At 39.5% G+C, this 23924-nt stretch overlaps 1 protein-coding gene across 3 annotated transcripts in view; it reads right to left on the bottom strand.

Annotated features, from left to right (window-relative positions):
- The window catches only part of Med13l (mediator complex subunit 13L), a 285007-nt gene that overhangs the window by 52811 nt on the left and 208272 nt on the right, over positions 1-23924 (bottom strand). For all 3 annotated transcript variants that reach the window (XM_020184581.2, XM_020184582.2, XM_074060849.1), the window contains 4 exons: positions 7330-7475; positions 4259-4453; positions 3699-3887; positions 113-278 (listed from right to left, as the gene is read on the bottom strand). In XM_020184581.2, coding sequence (XP_020040170.2) covers positions 113-278; positions 3699-3887; positions 4259-4453; positions 7330-7475 — 696 coding nt within the window. The remainder of the gene's footprint in view (positions 1-112; positions 279-3698; positions 3888-4258; positions 4454-7329; positions 7476-23924) is intronic.

Below are 23924 nucleotides of genomic sequence, written 5' to 3'. Positions count from 1 at the left end.
TAAATTTTTATTTTATTCAGTTTAAAATGACAAAGTGACAGTGGAAGACTTTTCAAGGTTCATCACACAGTAGTATGGTGTGATTGATCCAGACATAATCCAGAAAACATACTTGGACTGGGCTCTGTTAAGGATGCATTCTTTCCAGACTCGATGGACCATGTGATTGTGAAGCTTTGGAGGAATCCTCCCCGACCTCTTTGGACTGTGCGTAGGTACCATCCCCCCATCTTGGGAACTTAAGTGACTGGCGGTACTCTGCATACCTCCACTTTCACCTGGAAAACAGAGACAATTTGGAGTGTTCAATTTTTCTGAAAATGTATCACCTGCTGCATACACTGCTACCTTATTTACAAAATTCATTTTAAGTGTTACCCATGGCAATAACACAATTTATAGGTAGGGATTTATTCCCTCCCCCCACTTGAATGAATCTTTGTGTTTTCTCTAAGGCAACTGATTAGATCAACACTCACCTCTATCAGGAAACACACACACAGAAGCTTTCCTACTCCACCTATACAACTAGATATAATGTATAAAGAAGGGCACACAGTTTCAATATTAAAACTGCAAACATGCATTTCTTGCTTTGAATTTTTAAACACGAACACAGCAGATAAGCTTCAAGGCAGAACAAATCAGTAGAGGGAGCTTTATGCTCATTTAGTCAAATGGTTGTGTAACAACAGCACACAAAGCCCAGGCAGGGGAAGGAATTTAATAGCACAGAGCTTTCAACAAGGTCAGATTTCAAATTTGTGTGTGGAACTGTTTGTCTCTATGCCTGACACTAGTTGTGAAAGTTTAATACTAAAACACTGAAAAATGTTGTCTTGACATTTAATGTCAAAGGATTAAAACTTTCACTGGTTTCTTTCTAGTATGTTCACTGCGTTTTCCTAACTCCAGTTGAGTTGTAACCCATTTCTCCTGGCTATGATCACTAGTGATATTGGTTACTGAGGATTTTACTGCTCCTTTCTGATACAAGACAAATACCAGAGTCCATTTCCATTCAATTTCAATAACTTTCACCTATTTGATTTGATAAATACATTGTGGGTTTTATCCAATAGAACAAGGATGCAAAACAGTCAATTTAAGCACCTAGAAAACCTTTGCTCTCATCTGAAAAAGGAAGAAGCAACCTTATAATGCAGACTATTCTTCCAATCAACTACACAATCATTACTTGGGTTGAAAAGTTAGGCCTATTTTTCAAAAACAAAAACAAAACAAACCCCAAATGCTTACATTCCAAAGAACTGAAGCCTTCTTGTTCCCCCCAAAAATACAGTTATATTATAGATAAAACAAAAGACAAGAAATTTAGCCTTTCCTTGTTACCTCTTATTTTAAGAGTTTTCTGACAGAGTGCATTGATGTGAAAGAATCTGTTTCAATTTCACAATTGGTTTGCAAATGTCCATCATAAAAGCCAGGCAAGGAGATCCCATGCCCATGGTATCCTAAAAGAATTAATTTATGACCCCAAAAAAGGAGAAAACAAGCCACAGAGACGCTTCTGGTTAAAGCTGTACTACTGCTTTTCAGTAGCACTTAATGACTAAAGTGATATGTGGGTGCCCCTTACTCAGACTTCCCCAAGTTGTTAAAAGCATATGGAGTATTGCCACCTTCAGTAGCCTCCGTACATCAGACGCCAGAGGCAAAGTAAATGTACTTAGCCAAGTAAGACATGAGTAATCTTGCCAAAACTATTTGGCCCTTCTAAGTCTCTTGCTAATGGAGAAACTCTTGGCACTGTAGGTGGCAAGGCAGTCCACTCTGCCCTGTTTGTAGGGAAGCATGCCAATGTCCAGGGCTGAATTCATGCTTTATGACATGAAAATCTATACCAGAACTTTTTGTTTAGTTTAGTTGTTTATTTCAAAGACTGAAGTGGCATTAGAGGATTTATTTACCCCAGGCCTCCCACAATACTACATATAGAGTTAAGGGAAGGAATGTGAAGATCTGGAGTCATGATGACCATAGGAACAATGCTCTTCATGAGCAAAGCCCCGTCTCTGAATCGTGAAATCTACAGTTCTGAACTGGTGAAAGGTCAAGACACCATGTACAAAGCAGACCTTTAATTTTAAAGTGAATATAAATTTAGTAAGTACCCAGAAAACAAACAGATCAAAACTGATAAAAAATTATTTACATAGTATAATTATTAAAAATCCAAACCCTGAAATTAAAACTTTTCAAAGTACTGATAATTTTAGCAGTTTTTCTTTTTTAAAGATGAGAAAGGGTAAATTTAGTAAAGTAGAGCAAAGCAGGGAGAAATAGAAAGAAAGGAAGGAAGGAGCACCCCCAACACACAGCAAGTGGGAGCAGAGAGACTCATAAATTTTAGCCTTCATAAACTATGAGGACTCTGCCACAGATTACAAAATTAGTTTTCTTTTTCAATTTAAGGTACATGCAACAGAAACAGGCTGATGCCAAAATCCTTCCACAAGGGACCATCCAAATTCTCTGCCCCACAATATTAGACCTGGTATACAGTCAGCCCTCAGTATCCATGGGTTTGCTTCTAGGACTTGCCATGAATACTAAAATTCAGTGGTGCTTAAGAGCTTACATAAGACACAGTGCTTCTACCATCTACGCATCTTCCTGGTGCTGTGAATCATTTTTAGACTATTGTGTAGGTAAGACAATGTAAATAGCTGTCATACTTTTTGCTTAGAGAACACTGACAAGGGGAAGTCTACATGTGTTCAGTCTAGACACATTCATTTTCTTTAATATTTTCAATCTGCATTTAGTTGAGTCATGGAACCTATGGATACCAAGAGCCTACCACTTCCTTCTTACTCTCCCAGCAACTACATGGCTCTTACATGCGGACCATGTGTTGTCCACTTCTATGTCTCTCACAGAAAATCTGAGTAATTCCTTCCAAGAAACTTAATAGAGTGTGCTGAAACTGGATTTCTGAATATTGCTTTGAGGTTTTTTTTTGTTGTTGTTTTGTTTTGTTTTTATTCTTTGTAGTGCTTTGAGTTTTTTAAACTGCCATCTGTATATTGCTATACCATTTACAAGGGATTCTCATATTTGCTACTTAATATTCATGATAATCCTAAAAGTATGTATTTAACAAACAGGAAACTCAAGTTCGGAAAAGTCTGAGAATTAAATAAGGGCACTCACTTGGTGACAGACATAGCCCGATAGTAACAACAGTCAGGTCAATCACCAAGTCCTCTTCTCCAGTACATGCTTGAACCTAACCCTTCGCTGAACGCCCTCTGCATGGAAAGTACCTTGCCAGACACTTTGAAATGCCCTCCTATCTAATCCTAACAGCAAATTACCATGTTTACAAGTGTATTCTACGTGATAGTTTTTTTTCAAATTTTAGCTGTCAAGATTTCATTTACTTTGGTTTTCTTACCAACATGGCCCACATTAAACACCAATAAATAACCTCATTTCAGCTCAGGTATAATGAGTATAGTCCCTTAGTAACCAGATTTCCAATTCACATGAAGTCAACTATAACCAAAAAAGAGTTAAAATAGATTTAAGTTAAATTTTCCTTCTCCATTTTGTAAAATACCAGAGTTACTCTACTAGTTCCATTTCCTCCATCAACAATGTCTCCACGTTGCTCACCTGATCCCTGCCAAGGAAACTATGTTCCACCCAGGACACTCCTCACTCATACTCACCTATGACAGCCTGCTCTGGAGAGGTGGGAGGAGTCAAAGGCATTCCACAGTTACTTGGGTCCTTCGTACTACCAAGCCCCTGTTGCCCAACTGTAATATGGCCTCCAGAACTGGCAACACTCTGAGGGACTGGGATGTCATTCTGAGAGATCAAAACAAAAGCTGAAGGGTAGACCATCCGAACACCTCCTGTAAGGGAAAAGAGCAAGGAGAGAGCCAGGTCTGAGAAAAGAGTATACACAAGACTGTAAACTTCACTATGATGGTGGTCAGGGCCAAAGTTCAAAGGGAAAATAAAGCACTACTAAATATAGAAAATTTCATTCTTTCCTAAGTTAGTATTTGTCTGAATATATGCTCCAATATGATGAAAACAGCATTTAGGATACAAGGACTATCAGGGCTTCAGGTGACATAACTACTCAGCACACAGCACTATGTTAAGAGAATAAAGATGGGGAAATTATGAAGACTGTTTCTGATGGATCTGAATGATCATCTTGTAAATTAAGAAAGATGAAGAAGACAGAATGAAGGTCTCTGGGAAAAACTTCTCTTACCCACAATTACTTCAACTGCCACAGGGAAATCATCATCGTATCCCAAGTCCTCTTCCTCTTTCAACTCCTCTTTCTTTTTTAGCACCATCGGGTAGAAATACTGCCATTCTTCGATTAACTTGCGGGTGGCTGGATCTGACATCTTGTACGCTTGGCCAGTTAGCGTGCCATTTAAGCCATAAGGACTTACCAGTACTGTGAGAGAGAGGAGAAAAATATGCTACACATTAGAGGAATAATTCTTACATGTAAAACTACATGTGGTGATTTTAGTTAAAGCATAGAAGCAGTTCATGTATGTTGTTCCTTATTTCCTCAAGCCTTTTAAAGAATGATATTTAGCGCTTATTTTAATATTATTTATATGCATTTCCAACACAACAGTTTTTGAAGGAAAACGAATAGGGATAGGGTTACATTGTCTGCTATATCAATACACACTGTATACACTATGTGCACCAAAGCACATACATATACATTTCATAATGTTTGTGCAATGTGAACACTCCATCTTCCGTAACAGAAGAAAACTATTCAACACAAACAGCCAAAACCTGCCTGGAACTTGAGCACTGTGCCTGTGTTCCTGAGGTATCCTAAATATCTATGGTAACCAAAGAATAATGTGTAGATAAAACTTCTAATAGTAGGAAAGTCAAATTGTACAGACCTTGAAACGTAATGCTTATTTGTGATTTGAGTTACAACTGTTTTAGAAGTCTGTTGATGAAACACCTCTACATGAAACTTCTTGATCTCAAATTAAGGAACTGCCAGTCCTACTTTCTTTCCATTTTTGACCTTCATGCATTTTCATTGAGTCAGACACAAAAATGTAATTAATGGAATTGTGAATAACCCAGCCAGTTCTTAGACTTGGGGAGAAGGTTCTCAACTTTCCAAACAACACTTTTCTGGGAATAAAGGTTGCCTTTTCTTTATCTTAATTTTAAAAACCATTGGTACAGTTATTAAGTGGAAGGTCCTTTTCATTGACTATTTATTACAACAGGTGTCTGATCTGGCACATCAATCAAGAGAGAGGGAATCTTTCTCCTGTTCCTAAATGATCCCAGTGGGATAAAAATAGTGAATCCATTCAACACAGCAAAGATCTCTTTTTTTCCACTGGTACTTCTAGAATTTCCCACATTAATCTGTATAATTATGTTTACCATAATTATCTATAAGCCAGCACCTGACCTAAGTATCTATCTCTTCCACACCATCATGGGAAACAAGCAGGATAGTGTCCCATAGACATCTTCTATGACTTGAGTCAGCAGTAACCACTAAGATTTAAAATAATTGGTCTGTAGGGACCTGGTATTCCTATTATCCTTTGCTATTCACAGGTTAGAAAGTGAATTCTCTTCCCTCATGTGAATTCCTTCCTGTTGCCCATGAATAAATGCTTTACTTTGAGTGATGAAGTCTAAGGTGAAGGTAGCCAGTCCCCTGTATTTTCACGCTCAAGGAAATACAGCATTTATGTAGTTCTGACAATTGCTAATGGCACATACTGAACAATGTGCACATGTGCACACTGAGAATGGGGCTGCCTTCAATTTTATACTGATTCAAACATAAATCCCCAAATTTTCAGAGTGATAAAGTATATATGTTGGAGGACAGGGTCCTAGGTAATAATTAGGATTCAGTTAAATGATAATTCAATATTTCTTCACCCTCCTCCCCAATAAAGGCTTAATTATCCTTAGGGTAAGAAACAGATTCTTTTATTAAATTAAATTGAGTAGTATGTAGAAACCCCAAAATGATCATAGCTAAAATGGAGGCCAAATACTCACAAGACAAGGTGGTATAGCAATTAAAATACCAAAATATCAGTATTTCAAAAATCATATTCCGGGGAGGCACAGATTGGGAGGACTGAAGTTCTAGGTTAGTCTGGGCAAAAAGCTGGCAAGACCCCATCTAAACTAATGGTTGGGTGCAGAGGCATGTGCCTGTCATCCCAGCTCACAGAGAAGCACGAATGGGACGATCATAGTCCAGGCTGGCCTGGCATGAAACAAGACTCTATCTCAAAAATAACCAATGCAAAACTGGCTGGTGGAGTGGGCTGAATGGTAGAATACCTGCCTACCAAGTACAAGGCCCTGAGTTCAAATCAAAACAAACCAGTCCCATCAAAAATAAATTATATTCTACATAATTTAATGAGACTATTTCAAACAGGTATCTCTGGCAATGACATATTAGACCAAATCAAAAATCATTTTTCCATATGATTCAACCTACTATTGTAACATTTAAAACCTATTATCCATGAAAAATTCTGAATTCCAAAGAAAAAACAAAAGACTGGAATGCTCAGTTAGATCAAAAGGACATGAAGTTATTTTGAAGTATCAAGGCAGTAAAGATGAGAATTAAGAAAAATATGTACTAAATAAAATCACAACCAAAAACTTACTACTAGTGCAGTTATTAAAAGAAAATAATAATATCATTGAAGAAACTATATACTATCAATTCTTTAAAAAACCCTGATTTTGATTGAAATCTCAAATATTCTTTTATAAATTATATTCCTATAACCTTTTAAACAAACACAACCGTGAAATCCTTTCATTTATAAAATTCATGAATTACTCACTGGACTATATTTTAAAATATTGACGAATATCATTTATTTCTGAAGGAAACTCTGTATCTTATTCTTCAATACAACTTCCTATAAAACCACATTTTACTTATGTCATAACTTCCCCCATCAAATTAGCAAGATATTAATAACACACTTGTGAAATGGTAGCTGTTTCTTTCTTCTTCAAAAATGGACTCTTATACTTACCTTTAAAATGTCATTTAAGATAATATCTCATGCTACAAAACCTTACTGGGGCCAGGTATGGTGGCTCAAGCCTGTAATCTCAGCACTCAGGAGGCTGAGGCAAGAGGATCACAAGTTTGAAGTGAGCCTGGGCTATACAGCAAGACCCTGACTCAAAAAACACAAAACAAAGCATCTTACTGGACAAGGTGACTATGCACTTGGTGGCAGTGCAGAATAGTTGAAAGCAGGCACATCAGCACTGACTCACCTTGAAATGGTGCAGGTGAAGACTGAGCCATGTGTATGTGCTCCTCGTTGATCAAATAAATTGGCTGGTGCTGGGCAATCTCCACACTTGTGCACACATTGCTTTCTCCATGAAGAAAGAACGTGAATGCACAGGACAAATGCTCACTGAAAAAGAGTAAGCAGCCACTGTTACACTGTGGTAGGAGATGGGAACTGAAGACAGCAGATATGGGTGAGATACAGCTCTCCTTCCCAGCTAGCAGGCACAGCTGACCTCCAACTACCGTGGATAAAACATAAACTTCTAGTTGACTGCACACAAATAATATAAACAAAATGACTCGTTCAGAAACATTACGACGCCAGGTAAATCTGAGAAATAAGGCATGTTGCATCTGAACTTTTGAGAGCTACTGTGAGAATGCTTTTTCTATTTGTTGTATAAAATCTAACTTCTATGTCAACTATGAACATGGACAAACAGAGAAAAAGCTATAGTATTTCCTACTTTCTCAGGGATTAGTACATGCCAAGCACACAAAAGTGCGTTAAATCAAGGAAAAAAAGTGGTTTTGCCAGGCACCAGTGGTGTGCACCTGTCATCCTAGCTACATGAGAGGCTGAGATCAGGGTGATGGCATTCCAGGTCAGTGCCAGGGTAGCGGGGAAGTATGCGGATGTTTGTGAGACCCCATCTCAAGGACAAAGTCTGGGTGTGGTGGTATAAAACTGTCATCTCAGCTATAGAAGGAAGTGTAAAATAGGAGGATTGTGGTTCACACTGGCCTAGGCAAAAAGTGAGACCCTATTTCCAAAATAACCAGAGCAAAAAGGTTATTTGCTTTGTGGAGGTGTGGTAGAAGAGGTAGAGGGCCTATCTAGCAAGCACCAAGCCCTGTGTTCAAACCCCAGTACCTTCAAAAGAAAAGAAGCAAACAACAACAAAAACCCAGTGGCTTATGAACAAAATCAAAAGGCATCCTGAGTTGAGTTTTTAACTGATTCTAGGGTCAATGACAAAAGTTTTGCATGCATTTGATATAATACAACCATAACATGCAATTATAATTCTTCTATAAAGCTTACAACTTTACAATAAGGCTAAAATAGTGATGTGGTGGGACATGCCTGTAGTCGCAGCACTCTGGAGGCTGAGGCCAACCGTAGGCTACATGGCAAGCAAGACCCTATTTAAGCTCTTATCTATATAATCCACAGTAACTAAGGACGTTACTGAAGATACATCCCAATTAAACTGTTAGGGTAAGGTAGCTTGTAAATGGACTGGCAATCACTTTATTTAATTTCTGCAACTTACTTTTTCATTTACTTAAGACAGGGTCTTGCTACATTGCCCAGGCAGGTCTTGAACTTGTGATCTTCCTGCCTCAATCTGCCAAGTAGAGGGGATTACAGGCCTGCACCACTATACCAGGCTTATAGTTTTATTTTTGGTCACAGTATTTTATTGAGGCATTCCATGTCTCCGTTTTGCACACAGTTAGCTAAAAACTGGTTTTAACAAATGAAATGTCATGGAAAAATAATTCCAGAACAAAGATAGAGGCACATTCTTTCAAAGTTGTTAATTTGGGCCTAAAATGGCCATAATATAGCCCCATTCCTCAAGAGAGCTCAAAAGAACACTTGCTTGATGAACCAACAAGGGTAGGCAAGCACCATCTAACCACACCTCCACAGCGCTGCTTTCCTTCAGTATCAGCAAGCACAGGAAGAAAGTCAAGCGTCCTGATTAGGAAACACCCAGTCTTGGTATTTGGGTTTTCAGCACAATAAAGCAAAATTGAGACTAAAATTTTAAAAAAATTGAAATCATACTTCTAACTTTTAAGTTCACAGAGAGGGGGAAGTACACAGAATTGAAACATGTACAGGTATAAAACAGAATCCACAATGAAAATGATTCTACAAACACATTACCTTCAACACATAACACATCTAGCTTGTAGATTAAGTGTTCTGCTGCAAATTTCAGCCAAGGGTCTGAACTGAATCATCCCTATTCATGTTAACCTCTGCAAGTCAACAGTTCATTTAGAAGAAACTGGTGGAAATTACAGATGTAAAGTGTATGTTCTCTATTAACACTGATTCCCCTACTGTGCATGAGAACAAATGCAACCATCAACTAGTAAGTGCAAAGACCTAAAGTGACGATGAAAGAAACATGGTAATTGCCCTCAAGGAGAATTTCAACTAGAAAGAGACTGATAAGAAATAACATGAATAAAAGCCAGGTACAAATACAGAAACAGAAGAAAGGAGAAAAATAGAAGGCACGAACCAGTTCAAGTTATAATACATATACACATGGAAGTGTCACAGTCAAACTCCAAACAAACAAAAATGCCTTCTTTCAAAAACAGAGAACAGGTGGGGGGTTGGCACCAGTGGGAGGGGGAAGAATATAAGGAAAATGTGAAGGAAGGTGAATGTAGTGGAAATACTACATACTCATGTATGCAAATGGAAAAAAGAGACCTGCTGAAACTATTCCAGGAATGGCGGAAGGGGGATAAAGGAGAATGATGGAGGGGTGAATTCAACTATGATATATTTTAAGAACTTTGATAAATGTCACAATGTACCCCCAGTACAACAGTAATATAATAAAAACAAAAAATTTCTTTTGCTTTAACAAAAAATGAAGTATCACAAGAGAGCTAAGACACATCACAAGAAGGCTGAGATACAGTGATTTCTTCAATCTACTATACAAAATGCTTCAGAAAGAAGATGAGAAGGTATGAGCACACTGTCTCAATAGCAGAACGAAAAATAAGGGAGAGCGAGCACAAAAACCACAGTGTTGTACTTAAGAACAAACTGGAGTTTGGAAATCGTAAGCAGAGGAGTGAAATGACATGATTGCAAAGGATTCTTAAGAAAAGTCCGATGCCACCACTTGAGGTAACACAAAGTGTTTTGTATGCAAAACATCAGGGAGCCAATTGGTTAGCTTAGAAAAGTTAGCTGAATGTAAATAATTGTTATGAAATTCTCAAAAAAATATTCATTTACATGTCATGTCCCAAAAACAAAGAACTAGAAACATAAATGAAAAAGGTAAGACTTGAACAAATGACATATTTTTAATATCGATAACTTTAAAAGCAAAATGTCTTTTTTAAAGAGATAATTCAAACAAAGTAGAAAAATAGCAATTAACAATAGAAATATAACAGAAGCGCCCAGTAACTGCATACTTTCTGGCAAGTTACTGCCGTCTCTGTGATGATGTTCACCCCTGCAGAGATGCAGGGCCCCCAGAGGCCCTGGCTCAGATGAAGGGAGAGGGGGTGAATTTGCATTTCTGACAAGTTTCCAAACTGCTGTTCCTTGCCAGAAGAGCACAGTGAAGACCACTGAACGTGGTGGTACTTAAATCTCTTTCTAGCTAGGAAATCTTGTATTTTTTCTAAGATTACACGGAAACAAGAGGCCAGGGGTGACAGCACTCACAGTAGAAAGCAGAATGCCCTTTTGACCTAGTAAAGCAACTTCTAAGAATTTATCCCATGGATAAATATTACTGATTTCAATAGTGCTCATAATAAAGTCTGAAAAGAGCCAAAATATCCATCAGAAGACCTGTTAACTAAACAATCTTATATCCCTACAAAGAAATACTGTGCACAGCCACTTAAAAGGACATGATTATACTGACATGGGGAAACTCTAAGAAAAATTGTTCTGAGAAAAAAAAACAGGTTTCGAAACAGTATGAATAATATACTCTCATTTTTGTAAAAAGGAAAAAAAGGCTAATACACGCACACACGTTTAGCTTATACTGGCATAAGATTTTTCTACAAAGACACACTTTCAAATCCTACTAAATTAGCTACCTTTGGGGAATGAGGCAGCATGACTAGCCGAGACAGAGAAATTCACAATACTCTTTTATTTTTCAATGTGGGGCAGATGTCACACAGTAAGCAATGGAGGCAATATGCAAGGAAACCCCTGCCTCCATCTTTGCGCAGTGTGTGTGCTGACCCACTGGGAGTGAGCCAGAGGAACTGTGATGCTTCTCCTGTCATAGCTGGCTCTAAATTGAAGCCTGCTGAGATCACTAGTGATCCTGATTCTACATACAGCATTCTGGCTATCCATAGTGTAAGGAAATATAAGCCCCAAAAGTGACCACGTGGAGAGAAGTGATCTGGCCAAAAGATTCTTTATTGCTGGGTGGGAGAGGAGAGGGAGCAGGGAGAGGGGGAGAGAGGGAGAAGGGGAGAGGGAGAGAGAGGGAGAGGGGGAGAGGGAGAGAGAGGCAGTTGCTTAAATAACCCTCAGTGGGACTCAAAATGGGCAGAAGGAGGGTTCAAGCTAGACTTGAGGCAGGACTTGTGACCCAGGGAGGCAGGACCGTGATCCTGGAAAACAGAAGCTTAAGGGTGCAGTAAGATCTGAAACCTAGCGGCACCATTGTTGCCAACATTCCTCCCTTTTTTGTTTGTTAAGGAAGGGGGTGTTGTGTTTGCTCTGGCTTCTTCGAGCTGGCAAGGGGCAGCATAGGGGAAGGGAGGGTTAGTTGGCAAACACTGTTGGGGTGCTGAGCCTCATGATGGCGTACACCCAGGCTCCGAAAATGAAGATTTCCTCTTCCCTGAAGTTGATGAAGGTCCCCTGCAGCCACAGGTCATAAAGAGTCTCGAGCCAATCCTCCGACATCCGCATGGTGGGTATCAGCCAACTATTCTCATATTTTGGAGAGGTTGGTATCCCTGGAGGTACAACTGGTTAAATTTTTGATCAGCAATAGCAGACATGCAGTGTGATACAAGGGAGGAGGCTTAAGAATAGGAGAGCAAGAACATAGGCATTAGGACGGGCATTGGCCAGGAGAACCACTGTGAAATGTTCCCTGACAATTTCAGGAGTCCTCCAACTACACAGAGAGAAATGGGTGGCCATACATTATCTAAGACCCAAATAGGAATATTAGGAGGAGCATAAAAAGGTGTCTGTTCAGGGACTACATACCTAGGGATCTAAATTCTGCAAAATCCTATAACTGCCAGGAAAGCTGTAAGCTGTCTTATGGTATGGGGGTTGGGAAACGGAAGATTGGGTTGATGCATTTGTGACTCAGGGAGTGAGTCTGTCCCTTTAAGGCCACACCTAGGTAGGTGACCTGTGGGAGGCAGGGGCTGTCAGGATTTAAATGTAACACTCTTGGATAAAAGAGAGCTTTAGCTCATTATTTTATATAAATTGACACTTTTAACCTTTTAAATGTTTGTACCATATTTAGATAAAGTATAACATAACACTGTTACAAGGTGGTCATTTAAGACACATAAGCAAATATGTAAATGAACTCTGACTTAGTATACTTAAAGCTTGACAAGATCAGCAGAAAACACAAATAATTTCTTTGATAAAATCTTTCTCTGTAACGGTTTTTTGTAGATGTAACTCAGAGCAGAACAATGTTAAGATAACCTTGTTAGTTCATAGACATAGAGGATTTGATTTTAGTTTGACATGACCCTAAAAATCTTTTAGGCAACTCTTAGATTATATTCAACTTTAACTTTATCACATACCAAAGCTTTTATTATACACTTTTCAAACTTACTCAGACCTTCATACAACATACTAAACCCTTTGATGGTTTGTCCTTATCCTTCCTACTTGAAACAATCTTTAGGACAAACCCTTCTTTACAAAATCCCTTCTCATCCAAAAAACCATTCCTTTTTCCTTTAACTTCCCAAAAACTACATTTATTACCTATCTATATCCTTTCCAGTTGTTTACTTTGTAACTTGTATTTTAAAATTAACTTTTATAAGAATTTTAAATTTATTTTAGGGGCTGGAGCAACTAATTAGTAGCCCTTGTTGTTTTTAGGAATAGGCATACAGCCTCATCATCCCTCAGGCTTGAGGGGATATTGTTTTAGGTGTGGAAACTGTGAGGGATTTTTGAGTTTTTATTTGAATAGGGAGGGCCCTCCTGGCTCACCCTACACTTATCTCATCAGTTCACACTGTGGAATCTCTTTGTTCCTGAAGGAGGGGGCAGCAGAGATAGCTGCCTGGGGGGGAGGAGAATTTGAGCTTTTAATTTAGATAGCAAAATCCCGTCCCAGCAGGGACAATGGAGTTTCAGGTACTATGAGGAAAGAGTGACAGAAAAGGAGGTCTCCCCAAGAGCAGGCCAGAGGCCAGGTAAACTAGCACTCTAGGGGCTGGCCAGATTTGCCCCGAATGATAGCTTTTGTCATTGGACCGGGGACCAGGAGAAAAAGGTAAAACAGAGAAATGGATTGATGCCAAGAAGTGGAGTGTGGACGGGAGGCTTGGACCCATCAATCTATAGGAGGTGGCACCTCGCCTTCCATCTGGAGGTGGGGAGCACTTAGACCTCCAGTGGTTACCCTTGCAGAGGGCAGGGACCAGGTTGGGGGCGGGGCTGTCTCCCCGGCTGTCCCCCCTTAAGCATTCTCTGCAGAAGTGCCCCTCCTGTCCACCACCGTAGCAAGTTCAGGATACAGGTCCCAGTCGGGTGGGTCCTTTCTGAGAGCAGCAATGAGGCCATGGTGTCTCTTATCTTTTTCTCTCCTGTTAGTAAGGTCCCGGACGTACAGACATGGCCATAAATACAGACATGGCTAGCTGTATTACTTGGTTCAGTGACTTTTCCCTTCAGCCACAGTCTGAGTTTTTTACGAATATCTGGGACTGACTGTTAGAAATTTATCTTTGAGGAGAACCTCTCTCACCTGTGACTGAGTCCACCATTGTATGCTTTCTGATAGGTTGTTGCTGTAAAGTAAAGCTGTTATTTTACAGTGACACCTGACACTCTGGAGAGCAAGTCTCTGAACTGTTCTGGGCCTCAGTTTCCTCGCTTGAAGTATGAGGGATCTGGTCTAGGTTAAACTACGTTTTTCTACTATGAGATGGCTGAGTGACATTAATGCCACTTATCTTCTTTACCATTTTTTAATTTTTTTTAGTAATGCTGGGGAATTGAACCCAGGGCTTTGCACATGCTGGGCAGACATCCTCCCATTGAGCTACTTCCTCAGCCCCAAATATTATTATTATTATTTTTTACTTTGGCTGTACTGGGCTTGAACTCAGGACTTTCTGCTTGTAAAGCGGCACTCTACTGCTTGAGCCTTATAATCATTTCCAACCTGAGTGGCCTGGGCCTGAACCCATTGCTTTTCTAATGAGGTAAGAGTCTGGTCTAGTAGAAGCAAAATATCCTTTCATGTCAGTTGAAAGGTTTGGATCACAGAGATAAAGGCTTGAATGTATTTGTCTGGGCATCAGTACAGCTGTTTAGATGTTTTTAAATTTCCCTTAGATCTGATAACTGGAAGGGGACATACAATTTGCCCTCTTCCTACCATTGCCTGTTGTTTGGAGAGGCAAGCACTCATTAAGAGGTTCTGTGTACTGGGGTGGCTTAGAAGGTAATAATTTGTATAGGGGACTCAGTTTACTTTTTTACTTTTATAGAAAAGTCTGTTGTAATATGGTATTGTAATTTAAGGAACCCTGTGAAGGTCACTTCTCTTGGTCACCCAAGGCATAGTGAGGCCAGGCCTCAGTTCAAAGCTTCCAACGTCTACCAGCCTCTTTAATAAAGGCTACCTTTTTAACAAGGAAATCCTTGGTAAAGTTAGAGAAGGGCATTCAGAGGGCATTTCAGGCCAGTAACAGTGCCATATGGGAAACTAGTGTTAATATTTGGAGGGAAAAATTTATGCTGAGGCCAAAGGTATAGAAAATTCTAAATGAGAAGTTTAGAGACCACAGTAATGTCTATTTTGTTATTTCTGGAACTATAACCTTGAGCTAATAATTGACTTACAAGGGTCTGATGCCCCAAGGTGTGAGGTGGGGCTAGGAGCAGGACTTGTGCAAGGCGCCACTCCCTCCACACACACCTGGGACAAATGACCCTGACTGACTAGGCCTGGTCCTACAGCCTGTCGCCCCTACCCCCTTCCTGTGTACTCTGCGTGCGTTTATTCTAGGGGAAGTGGCAGTGGGCTGCAGCCATCGCCATGTGTGCTGGCGGCCCAGGATGTACTGAGTCCTCTCTATGGATTTTCTTAGTTATGCAGGCGTTTTTGCTGTGTCCAGGAGCCAGCATCCTGTGCACAGGTGCGCCTGTTTGCTTTCCCTCCTCCCCTTGTGGGGGCGGAGTTAGAGCATAAGCGTGGCAGCTGCAGGATTTTTGCAAGCACTTTTGTAAAGCAGCTGATTTAAAGTTACATTAGACAGAGAGGCCTGGCAAACTAGTTGGAATAGCTTAAGTCATAAGGTACCATGCTACAGGTTTTTCATGGGAGGCAGGGTCCCAGGAAGCCCAGGGAAGGGAAGGCAGACAGAGACAGAGGACACGTAGGAGGAGACAGGTATGGTAAGCAGTGCAAGAAGTCTGCTTACATGGGGAAGGAGGAGGTTTGGAGAGGAATTGGCTGGTTTAGAAACTGGTTTACAGGTTGATAAAATCTGGGCAGGGGAACAGAAAGTACAGAGGGAGGATCTGAAGTCAGAGAGCCGGATTTAGACGGAGGTATGAAAAGGCTTGGACATAATGGATTCTCTCCCCATCATCCCGATCGCTCACAGTAGTTATATGTCCCATAAAAGGTTGGGATTTAAAGACCCGAAAAGGGGCCAGTGATTTTGATTGTCTAAAGGATAAGTGGGCCAGATTTGAGTGCAAAAGAGGATTAAATTTTTTGGTTTTATGTCTGGGGTCAAACCCAAGGTGTCCAAATTATTGAGGAGGCATCTCAGTGGGGAGTCAGATGGCAAAGAGGAGGTGGCCCCCATACTGGGAGCAGGTTGGAAGGATATATGGAATCACGGGGCATCCCCACGCGGCTTGAATATCCTGAGAATGGTACAAGGCGCATGAGAAGCAGTCGTCACTGTGTTCAAGTGGCTTGTAGGGCCCCTGGGGCCCGGAGGCTGTGAGTCACCCGGTGCCGGGCTTTGCAGATGGGCGGTCTCCGAGACCGACAACAAAAATAGACCCAAGCTGAACAGAGGAAAGAGAACCCCCCTCTACCATCTGAGTCCCAGAGATATCCGAAAAGGGGGGGGTGTTGAAACCCCAGAGACACCGAAGGGAGAGACCGCAAAGGGAGCCCAATAAGGGTATGTGGACTCACCAAAGAATGTCCAGTGTTGGATGCAAGCAGAGCGATTGGGAGGATGAGTCCTGGCCAGTCACATCCTCAGGGTGGTCGTGGAGTGAGTTGGGATGGGAGTCCCACCAGGGTTAGTGGCGAGCCCCCATCCAAGTCACAGCACCAAATGTAAGGAAATATAGGCCCCAAAAGTGACCACGTGGAGAGGAGTGATCTGGCCAAGAGATTCTTTATTGCCGGGTGGGAGAGGGCAAGAGCCGAGAGTTGGGGGGGGGGGGTTGGGGCAGGGGCTTAAATACCCCTCAGTGAGACTCAGCATGATCTGATTAGTTAGGATCTTATGGTTCATGCTGATTGGAGGTTGGGGCAGAAGGAGGATTCAAGCTAAACTTGAGGCAGGACCGTGACCCTGGGAGGCAGGACTGTGACCCTGGAAAACAGAAGCTTAAGGGTGCAGTAAGAACTGAAACCTATCAGCGCCATTATTGCCAACACTCATCATCCAACTTTACTTGAACATTTAATCTAACCACTCAAAGCTATCTACTCCAGATACTCTCATCACTTGAAAATTAAAAGGGGCTTTCAAGATGAATAAGTTCAAACTCCTTCTAATACAGGGCAAGACTGTACCCCAAGGAACACAACTAACTGAGAATACAGTTGCAATGAATCTAAAGCAGATACCTTAAAAGCAACTGAGGCCAATAGGAAAAGGGGACCAGGAACTAGAGAAAAGGTGAGATCAAAAAGAATTAACCTAGAAGGTAACACCCACGCACAGGAAATCAATGTGAGTCAACTCCCTGTATAGCTATCCTTATCTCAACCAGCAAAAACCCTTGTTCCTTCCTATTATGGCTTATACTCTCTCTACAACAAAATTAGAAATAAGGGCAAAATAGTTTTGCTGGGTATTGAGGGGGTAGGGGGGAGAGGGAGGGGGCAGAGTGGGTGGTAAGGGAGGGGGTTGGGGCAGGGGGGAGAAATGACCCAAGCCTTGTATGTACATATGAATAAAAAAAAAAAAAAAATCTCCAGGTCCTCATTCTGAGCACAGTGTTCTAAAACTCTCCACCTTGGAGCAATAGTGTCTTCGTACACTGTGTTCTCTCATCAGTACCGGCACACAGATGCAACTTCAACCAGGCCCTGCACACCCCAGGCCTAACACATGCCAGGCATGCTCTTCCACTGAGTTAGACCCCATCCCTGGCCACCTCTCTTGACAAGTGCTCCAGGCCTCCACAATTCCCTGTATTCTCTACTTTTTACTCACTCGGGTCTGATTCAGGGAATTCTTAATGTCTTTCTAACTTCAAACAGTGGTATAGTGAAGCTGACCTCACTCTTCTCTAGAGTCCTGGATAACTGTGTCTCTTTGTAAAGAAACTCCCACATCCAATCTCTCCCAGATATGAATAACCTTTATTTCTTCCTCTATTTGCTTCAGTAGAATCAGCAAAATAATGAAAATTAAAGGCAGAAGACTAAATAGTACATGATTCCTAGTGAAATAAATCTGTTCTACAGTAACAATAAATAAAATTGGTTTTAAACTTGAGCTCATCATTAGAACCAGAAAAATTCAACAAGAAATTTAAACAATCACGTGTGTGTGTACGTGCACACACTCAGCCAAATGCTATACGATATAGCTTAAAAATATAAAGAAAAATTCAGTGAAGTGTAAGAAACTGACAAATCTAAAAGCAATACTTAACATTTTTCTCAGTATTTAATAGAACAAATTACTAAGAATACAAAAATGTAATAAAAACGCATTTGATTTGACTATATATGTTGGCCCTCCATAAACAGAGAACCTATTCTTTCTTGAAATAAATGAAGATCTGCAAAAATGGAATTCTGTCCATTTTTTGCATCCCATCATTATCACATCTCGAGTTTCAAAGGACTAATATCATACAGATTACACATTCTTGAACAACAATACAATTTAGTTAGAAACCAATAGTTTACCCTTTTGTTTGGAAACTTAAACATGCAATCCCCAAATTAGCCACAGGTTATACAGGAAATCACAAAATATTTGGAATTGAATGAAACAAAAGTAATATATGTCAAAATCTCAGAGAAACAGTACTTGAGAATTATTTACATCCTTATATGTGTAGGAAAAAATCTGAAATAAGAATATAAATCAAAAAGTTGAAAAAGGATGAAATCAATGAAGACCCAAATCCCTATTTGTAGAGCCCCAACTTGATCTCACTACAACCATCTTGAACCATAACCACCAGGCCTGCCATTCTGATCAATCCCAGTCTGCTTCCCTCGGAGTTTCCCAGTCCATCACAGACCAGCAAAACCAGCAGAGTACTACATGGAACATTATGGCCAAATCCCTGCCATTAGCACCACTAGTGTACCTAACTGACGTCTTTGATACAGGATCAAAGAGGTAAACCAAGTTCATTCTGGGCTTGGATGAAAGTTACTTTTGTCCTGACCACTATACAGCACCCCACCACCACCACCACATGCGTGCCTCTAACTCAAACTGTGAGGACCCAAAGACCTTGCTTGTCAATGGTCGTCCACAAACTGTTTTCTGTGCAATGATGAATCTGGCTGCTTCTTTTTTCAATTTCAGGGCAACTTCCACCTAAGGCAGTCCATTCTTTTATACCAGATGTTCTTAGAACAATATTGTAAGATGGGGAAAATGCGAATTAACAGAATTAACGTAAGAAAGCTTAGGGGTTTTCTGAGCAGGCTAAAAGAAGTCAAACCACGAGGTAAGGCTGACTTATGAGAGGGATAAAAGATGCTCCTGCAGAGACAGAAACACTAATAAACAGTGCAGGGAATAAGAAAGGGAAAGTAACTACAAATACAGCAAGAATGCTTTGATGATAAAAATGCTTTAAGAAACTTTTCACCAATAAATCTAAACCATGTGAAATGGGTCATTTTCTAAAAATATAGAAACATTAGAAAACACATGAGAATAGTAAAAAAAAAAAAAAAAAAAAAAATCATTCAGCCACCAAAACACCATTGAAGAAAGTTTAAACAAATTACTAGTCTCAATCAACCCCTCTTATCAAACTGTTTCAACAAATGATATGATGGATTAATATCAGCAAATCAATGAATATACTACAATGCATGAAGAGATGAAGGAGAAAAATCTCAATACATAGAAAAACATTAAATTTCAGAAAAATTCAATAACTACTATTTTTTAAAACTCTTTGGAAATTGGGTGTTGAACTTAGAGATAAATCAATCATCTTTTCTTGAAGGATCCCCTGTAAGAAATGGTGTAAGGCAAGGCTGTCTGCTCTTCTACTCATAACATCATCTTGTATGTTTTAGTCAGTTCAATAAAAAAAGGAAAAAGTAGCATAAAAACTAGAAAGGAAGAGATAACACTATATTTGCAGATGATAAAATTCTCTTAGATTCTCTTAGATTCCCTATGTAGACAATACACAAATAAATAGAATTTACAAAAGAGAACAAGAAAATTTATGTTTGGTAGACAAGACAAAGACCAACAACTGTACTCTGACACAACACTAAGAAAACCTAATGGAAAAATGTATCGTATTAGAAATAGAAATAAAAACTATAAGGTAAACACTATAAAGGTAAAAACTATAAAGATTTGTTGCATAAGAAAACAGACCAATGAAAGATATAGGCTTCTTCCAAGAATATTCTCTTGGAAGAATAAAAAAGATAAAAATATCTTTTAAAAGATGTATCATATTCCTAGATGTGATATCAATATTTAAAAGATTACAATTCTCCCTAATATTCTTGATAAACTGGTCCTAAAATTTACATAGACAAAGACTAAAGATTAGGCAACACCCCTGTTCAAGCCACAGTACCCCCCACAAAAAAAAGCCAACATAATTTTGAACAAAAATAAAAATAAAGCAAGACAAAACCTAACAATTTGGTATTAAACCAAAACCATTACAAACGTTAGGAAGAATTCACCAACAAAAAAGGCCAACTGAACAGAACAAGGAAATTCAAAAACCAACTCCCCATTGGCTTCCCATGAAAGCTCAAAGTCACCTGAAAGACCAAAATAACTCTAATAAAAAACTCCTAGATCTCATGAACATGTTCAGCACAATAGCAGGATACAAAATCAGTACACAAAACTCAGCAGCATTTCTATATACAAACAATGAACAGACTGAAAAAGAAATCAGAAAAACAACAACATTCACAATACCTTCAAAAAAATTAAAATACCTAGGAGTAAATTTAATGAAAGATGTGAAAGACCTATACAATGGAAATGGCACATCACTAAAGAAAGAAGTCAATGAAAACTTCAGAAGATGGAAGGATATTCCATGCTCATGGACTGGCAGAGTCAACATTGTAAAAGTATCTATATACTACAAAAAGCAATCCCCATCAAAATTCCAATGATATTCTTCACCGAGATAGAAATCAACTCTAAAATTCATTTGGAAGCCCAAAAGATCTCAAATAGCTAAAGCAATCCTGAGCAAAGAAAGCAACCCTAAAGGTACACCATTACCTGACTTCAAGCTACACTATACTATGGAGCAACCGTAATAAATACATACTAAATAAATAAATAAATACACACATAAATAAATAACCAACATAGTACTGGCACAAAAACACATGAAGACAAATGGCACAAACCCATGTAGCTACAGCCATTTGATTTTTGATAAAAGAGCCTGAAAAAAGTGCTGGAGAAAAGACAGCCTCTTCAACAAATGGTGCTGGGAAAACTGTATCTACACCTGTAGAAGATTCAAACTAGATCCCAGTCTCTTACCTCATACTAGCTGGTATCAATTCAAAGTGGATCAAAGACCCTGATGTAATATCTGAAACTGTGAAAGTACTCCAGGGAAGAATAGGGGATACACAGGAACATACAGGAATAGGTAATAACTATTTAAAAGAACTCTTAATAGCTCAGCAGTTAAGAGAAAGGATTGAAAAATGGGACCGCATCAAACTAAAAACTTCTGCATAGTAAAGGAAACTGTCTCTAGACTGAAGAGACAGCCTGCAGATGGGAGAAAATCTGTGCCAGCTAAACATGTGACAAGAGATTAACAACCAGAATTTACAGGAAGTTCAAAAAACTAACCCCACAAACAATCAACAATCTAATGAGTAAGTGCGCAAATGAAATCAGAGACCGTTCTCAAAAGAAGTGCTAGTGGCTAATAAGTACTCGAAGATGTGCTCCCCATTCTTGGCTATACAGGAAATGCACACTGAGATTTCACCTCACTCCAATCAGAATGACTACCTTCAAGAACACAAACAACAACAAATGCTGGTGACAATTCAGGGGCAAAGGAATCATTACACATTGCTGGGGGGAAGTAAATTAGTGCAACCATTAGGGAAAGCAGTATGGAGATTCCTCAGAAACTAAAAATAAATAGAACTACCATTCGATCCAGCAACAGCACTCCTGGGCATATACCCAAAGGAATGTAAGCCAGGATACAACAGAACCACATGCACACCCATGTTTATTCCAACACTGTGCCCCCGCAACTGATGAATGGATTAAGAAAATGTGGTATATATACACAATAGAATATTATTCAGTAATAAAGAATGAAATTATATTGTTTGCAGATAAATGAATGGAACAGGAGAATATCATGTTAAGTAAAGTAAGCCAGGCTCAGAAAGACAAAGGTCTCATGTTTTCCCTCAGATATGTTTATGTATACATAAACACATGTATGATCTTATATACAGCCCCCATCTGAATGTCTGCCTATCAATCATCTATCTAGTGTTAGCCAAGTTGTCTGAGGGGCTACAGGAAGGCAGGAGAAGGAAAGAGAATGGTAGAGAACAAAAGATACTGAAATGCATTGCATCTGTGCATGAAGATAATACAATGCAATGTATTGTCAACTGCTGAATAAAAAGCGAGCAGGGCGACAGGGAAAGAGTAAGTCACAGAAGGGGTTAATCTGACTAAATCATGATATATACCTGCCTGAAATACCAAGGCAAAACCCCCTTAAGCAATCAATATGTACTTAAAAGAATGGAAGGACTGGAAAGTAAAACAGGTCCTGTCCAGGGGTGGGTACAAGTGAGGGGGGAGGGGAAAAGGAAAGGGTGATGGTATAGGTATATTTTGTATTTGTGTATGAAAATAGAACAGTGATACCTGTTGAAATTTTTCTAAGAAGCAGGTGTAGGGGCGTGAAGGAGAATGATGGAGGGGCTAATCTAATTGCGATATATTATAAACATGTATGCAAACATCACAATGCATCCCCCATGTACAAGTATTATATGCTAATTTTAAAAAGCAAAATCAAAAATGCAGTAAGCCCCAACACCTGCCCTAGTTACTTTGCAGACCAAATTACCTATAGTTCTCTTGGTGTCTCTCTCTAGTTCAGCCCAGTAAGCTTTCCAGCTAGTCTCCAAATAAAGCACTCACAAATTTAAATTCACTGTTCACTCTGCCTGAAACTCTCTTCCTCACAGATGGCAACACATACTCTCTCTCTCACTTCCTATAATTTTTCCTTAAATTACACCATGTCAACAAGGGCTAAGTGTCCTTACCATGTAAACACACACACACACACACACACACACACACACACACACACACACACACACACACACACACACCCCTTTCCCCATAGCACTCATCATTTCCAAATATTATCTCTGGCACAATCAACCACATAGTCACAGTCACTGTGGATCTAAAGCCAGTTTATAAACTGTCATAAATCCTTCTCTATATTATGTTCTTCCTCTACAGATACTGAAAACAAAGGGAGATGTAAGGGAGAGCAAAAAAGAACAAAAAAAAAGAGTAAGAAATAAAAGAGGAAGGATGGAGAGAGGGTATCAAAGAGAATGAGGGGAAAAGGGAAAGAACAGAGAGGAGGAGGAGAAGGAAGAACCGGAAGGACAACAGAAAAAGGGAGAGATGATGATGGAACAGGCAGGGACACTTGGATCTTATGGGACTGTGTGAGTTTGAGATCAACTGAATTTTGTTTCTTAAAAGTTGCATTCAAGAATATAATTCAAGCACTGGAACACATTCATATCAAGGACTTTATAGGGATTCGTTCTAGTTTTATATTGACCACCTGTTTTACTAAGAAAATCAACATGTGCAAATTTGAAAGAATAAAAGCAAAGCAAATGCTGGAGTATTTACTATACAATAGATGCCTGGGCCTGTATTGTACCTGGAGTTCATTTGCAAGGATGTCATTTTAAGCGCCATACACAAATAGTATTGATGAAACAAAGGATCACTATAATAATTTATGAAATGCTTTTTAAACTAAGAGATTAATTCTTGTTTCAAATACATAAATGTGATGTAGAGAAGTTTATTCATGCTTAAAAGCCCTTTTCAGAGGGTTTTTATTCTCGTGTTTTACCTATGCTACAAGTATGTCTTAAAAGATTTG

Source organism: Castor canadensis, chromosome 18 (assembly GCF_047511655.1).
Source record: "Castor canadensis chromosome 18, mCasCan1.hap1v2, whole genome shotgun sequence".
NCBI classification, from domain to species: Eukaryota; Metazoa; Chordata; class Mammalia; order Rodentia; family Castoridae; genus Castor; species Castor canadensis.
Note: the sequence above shows the minus strand (reverse complement) of the source record. Positions and strands in the feature narration are given on the sequence as shown.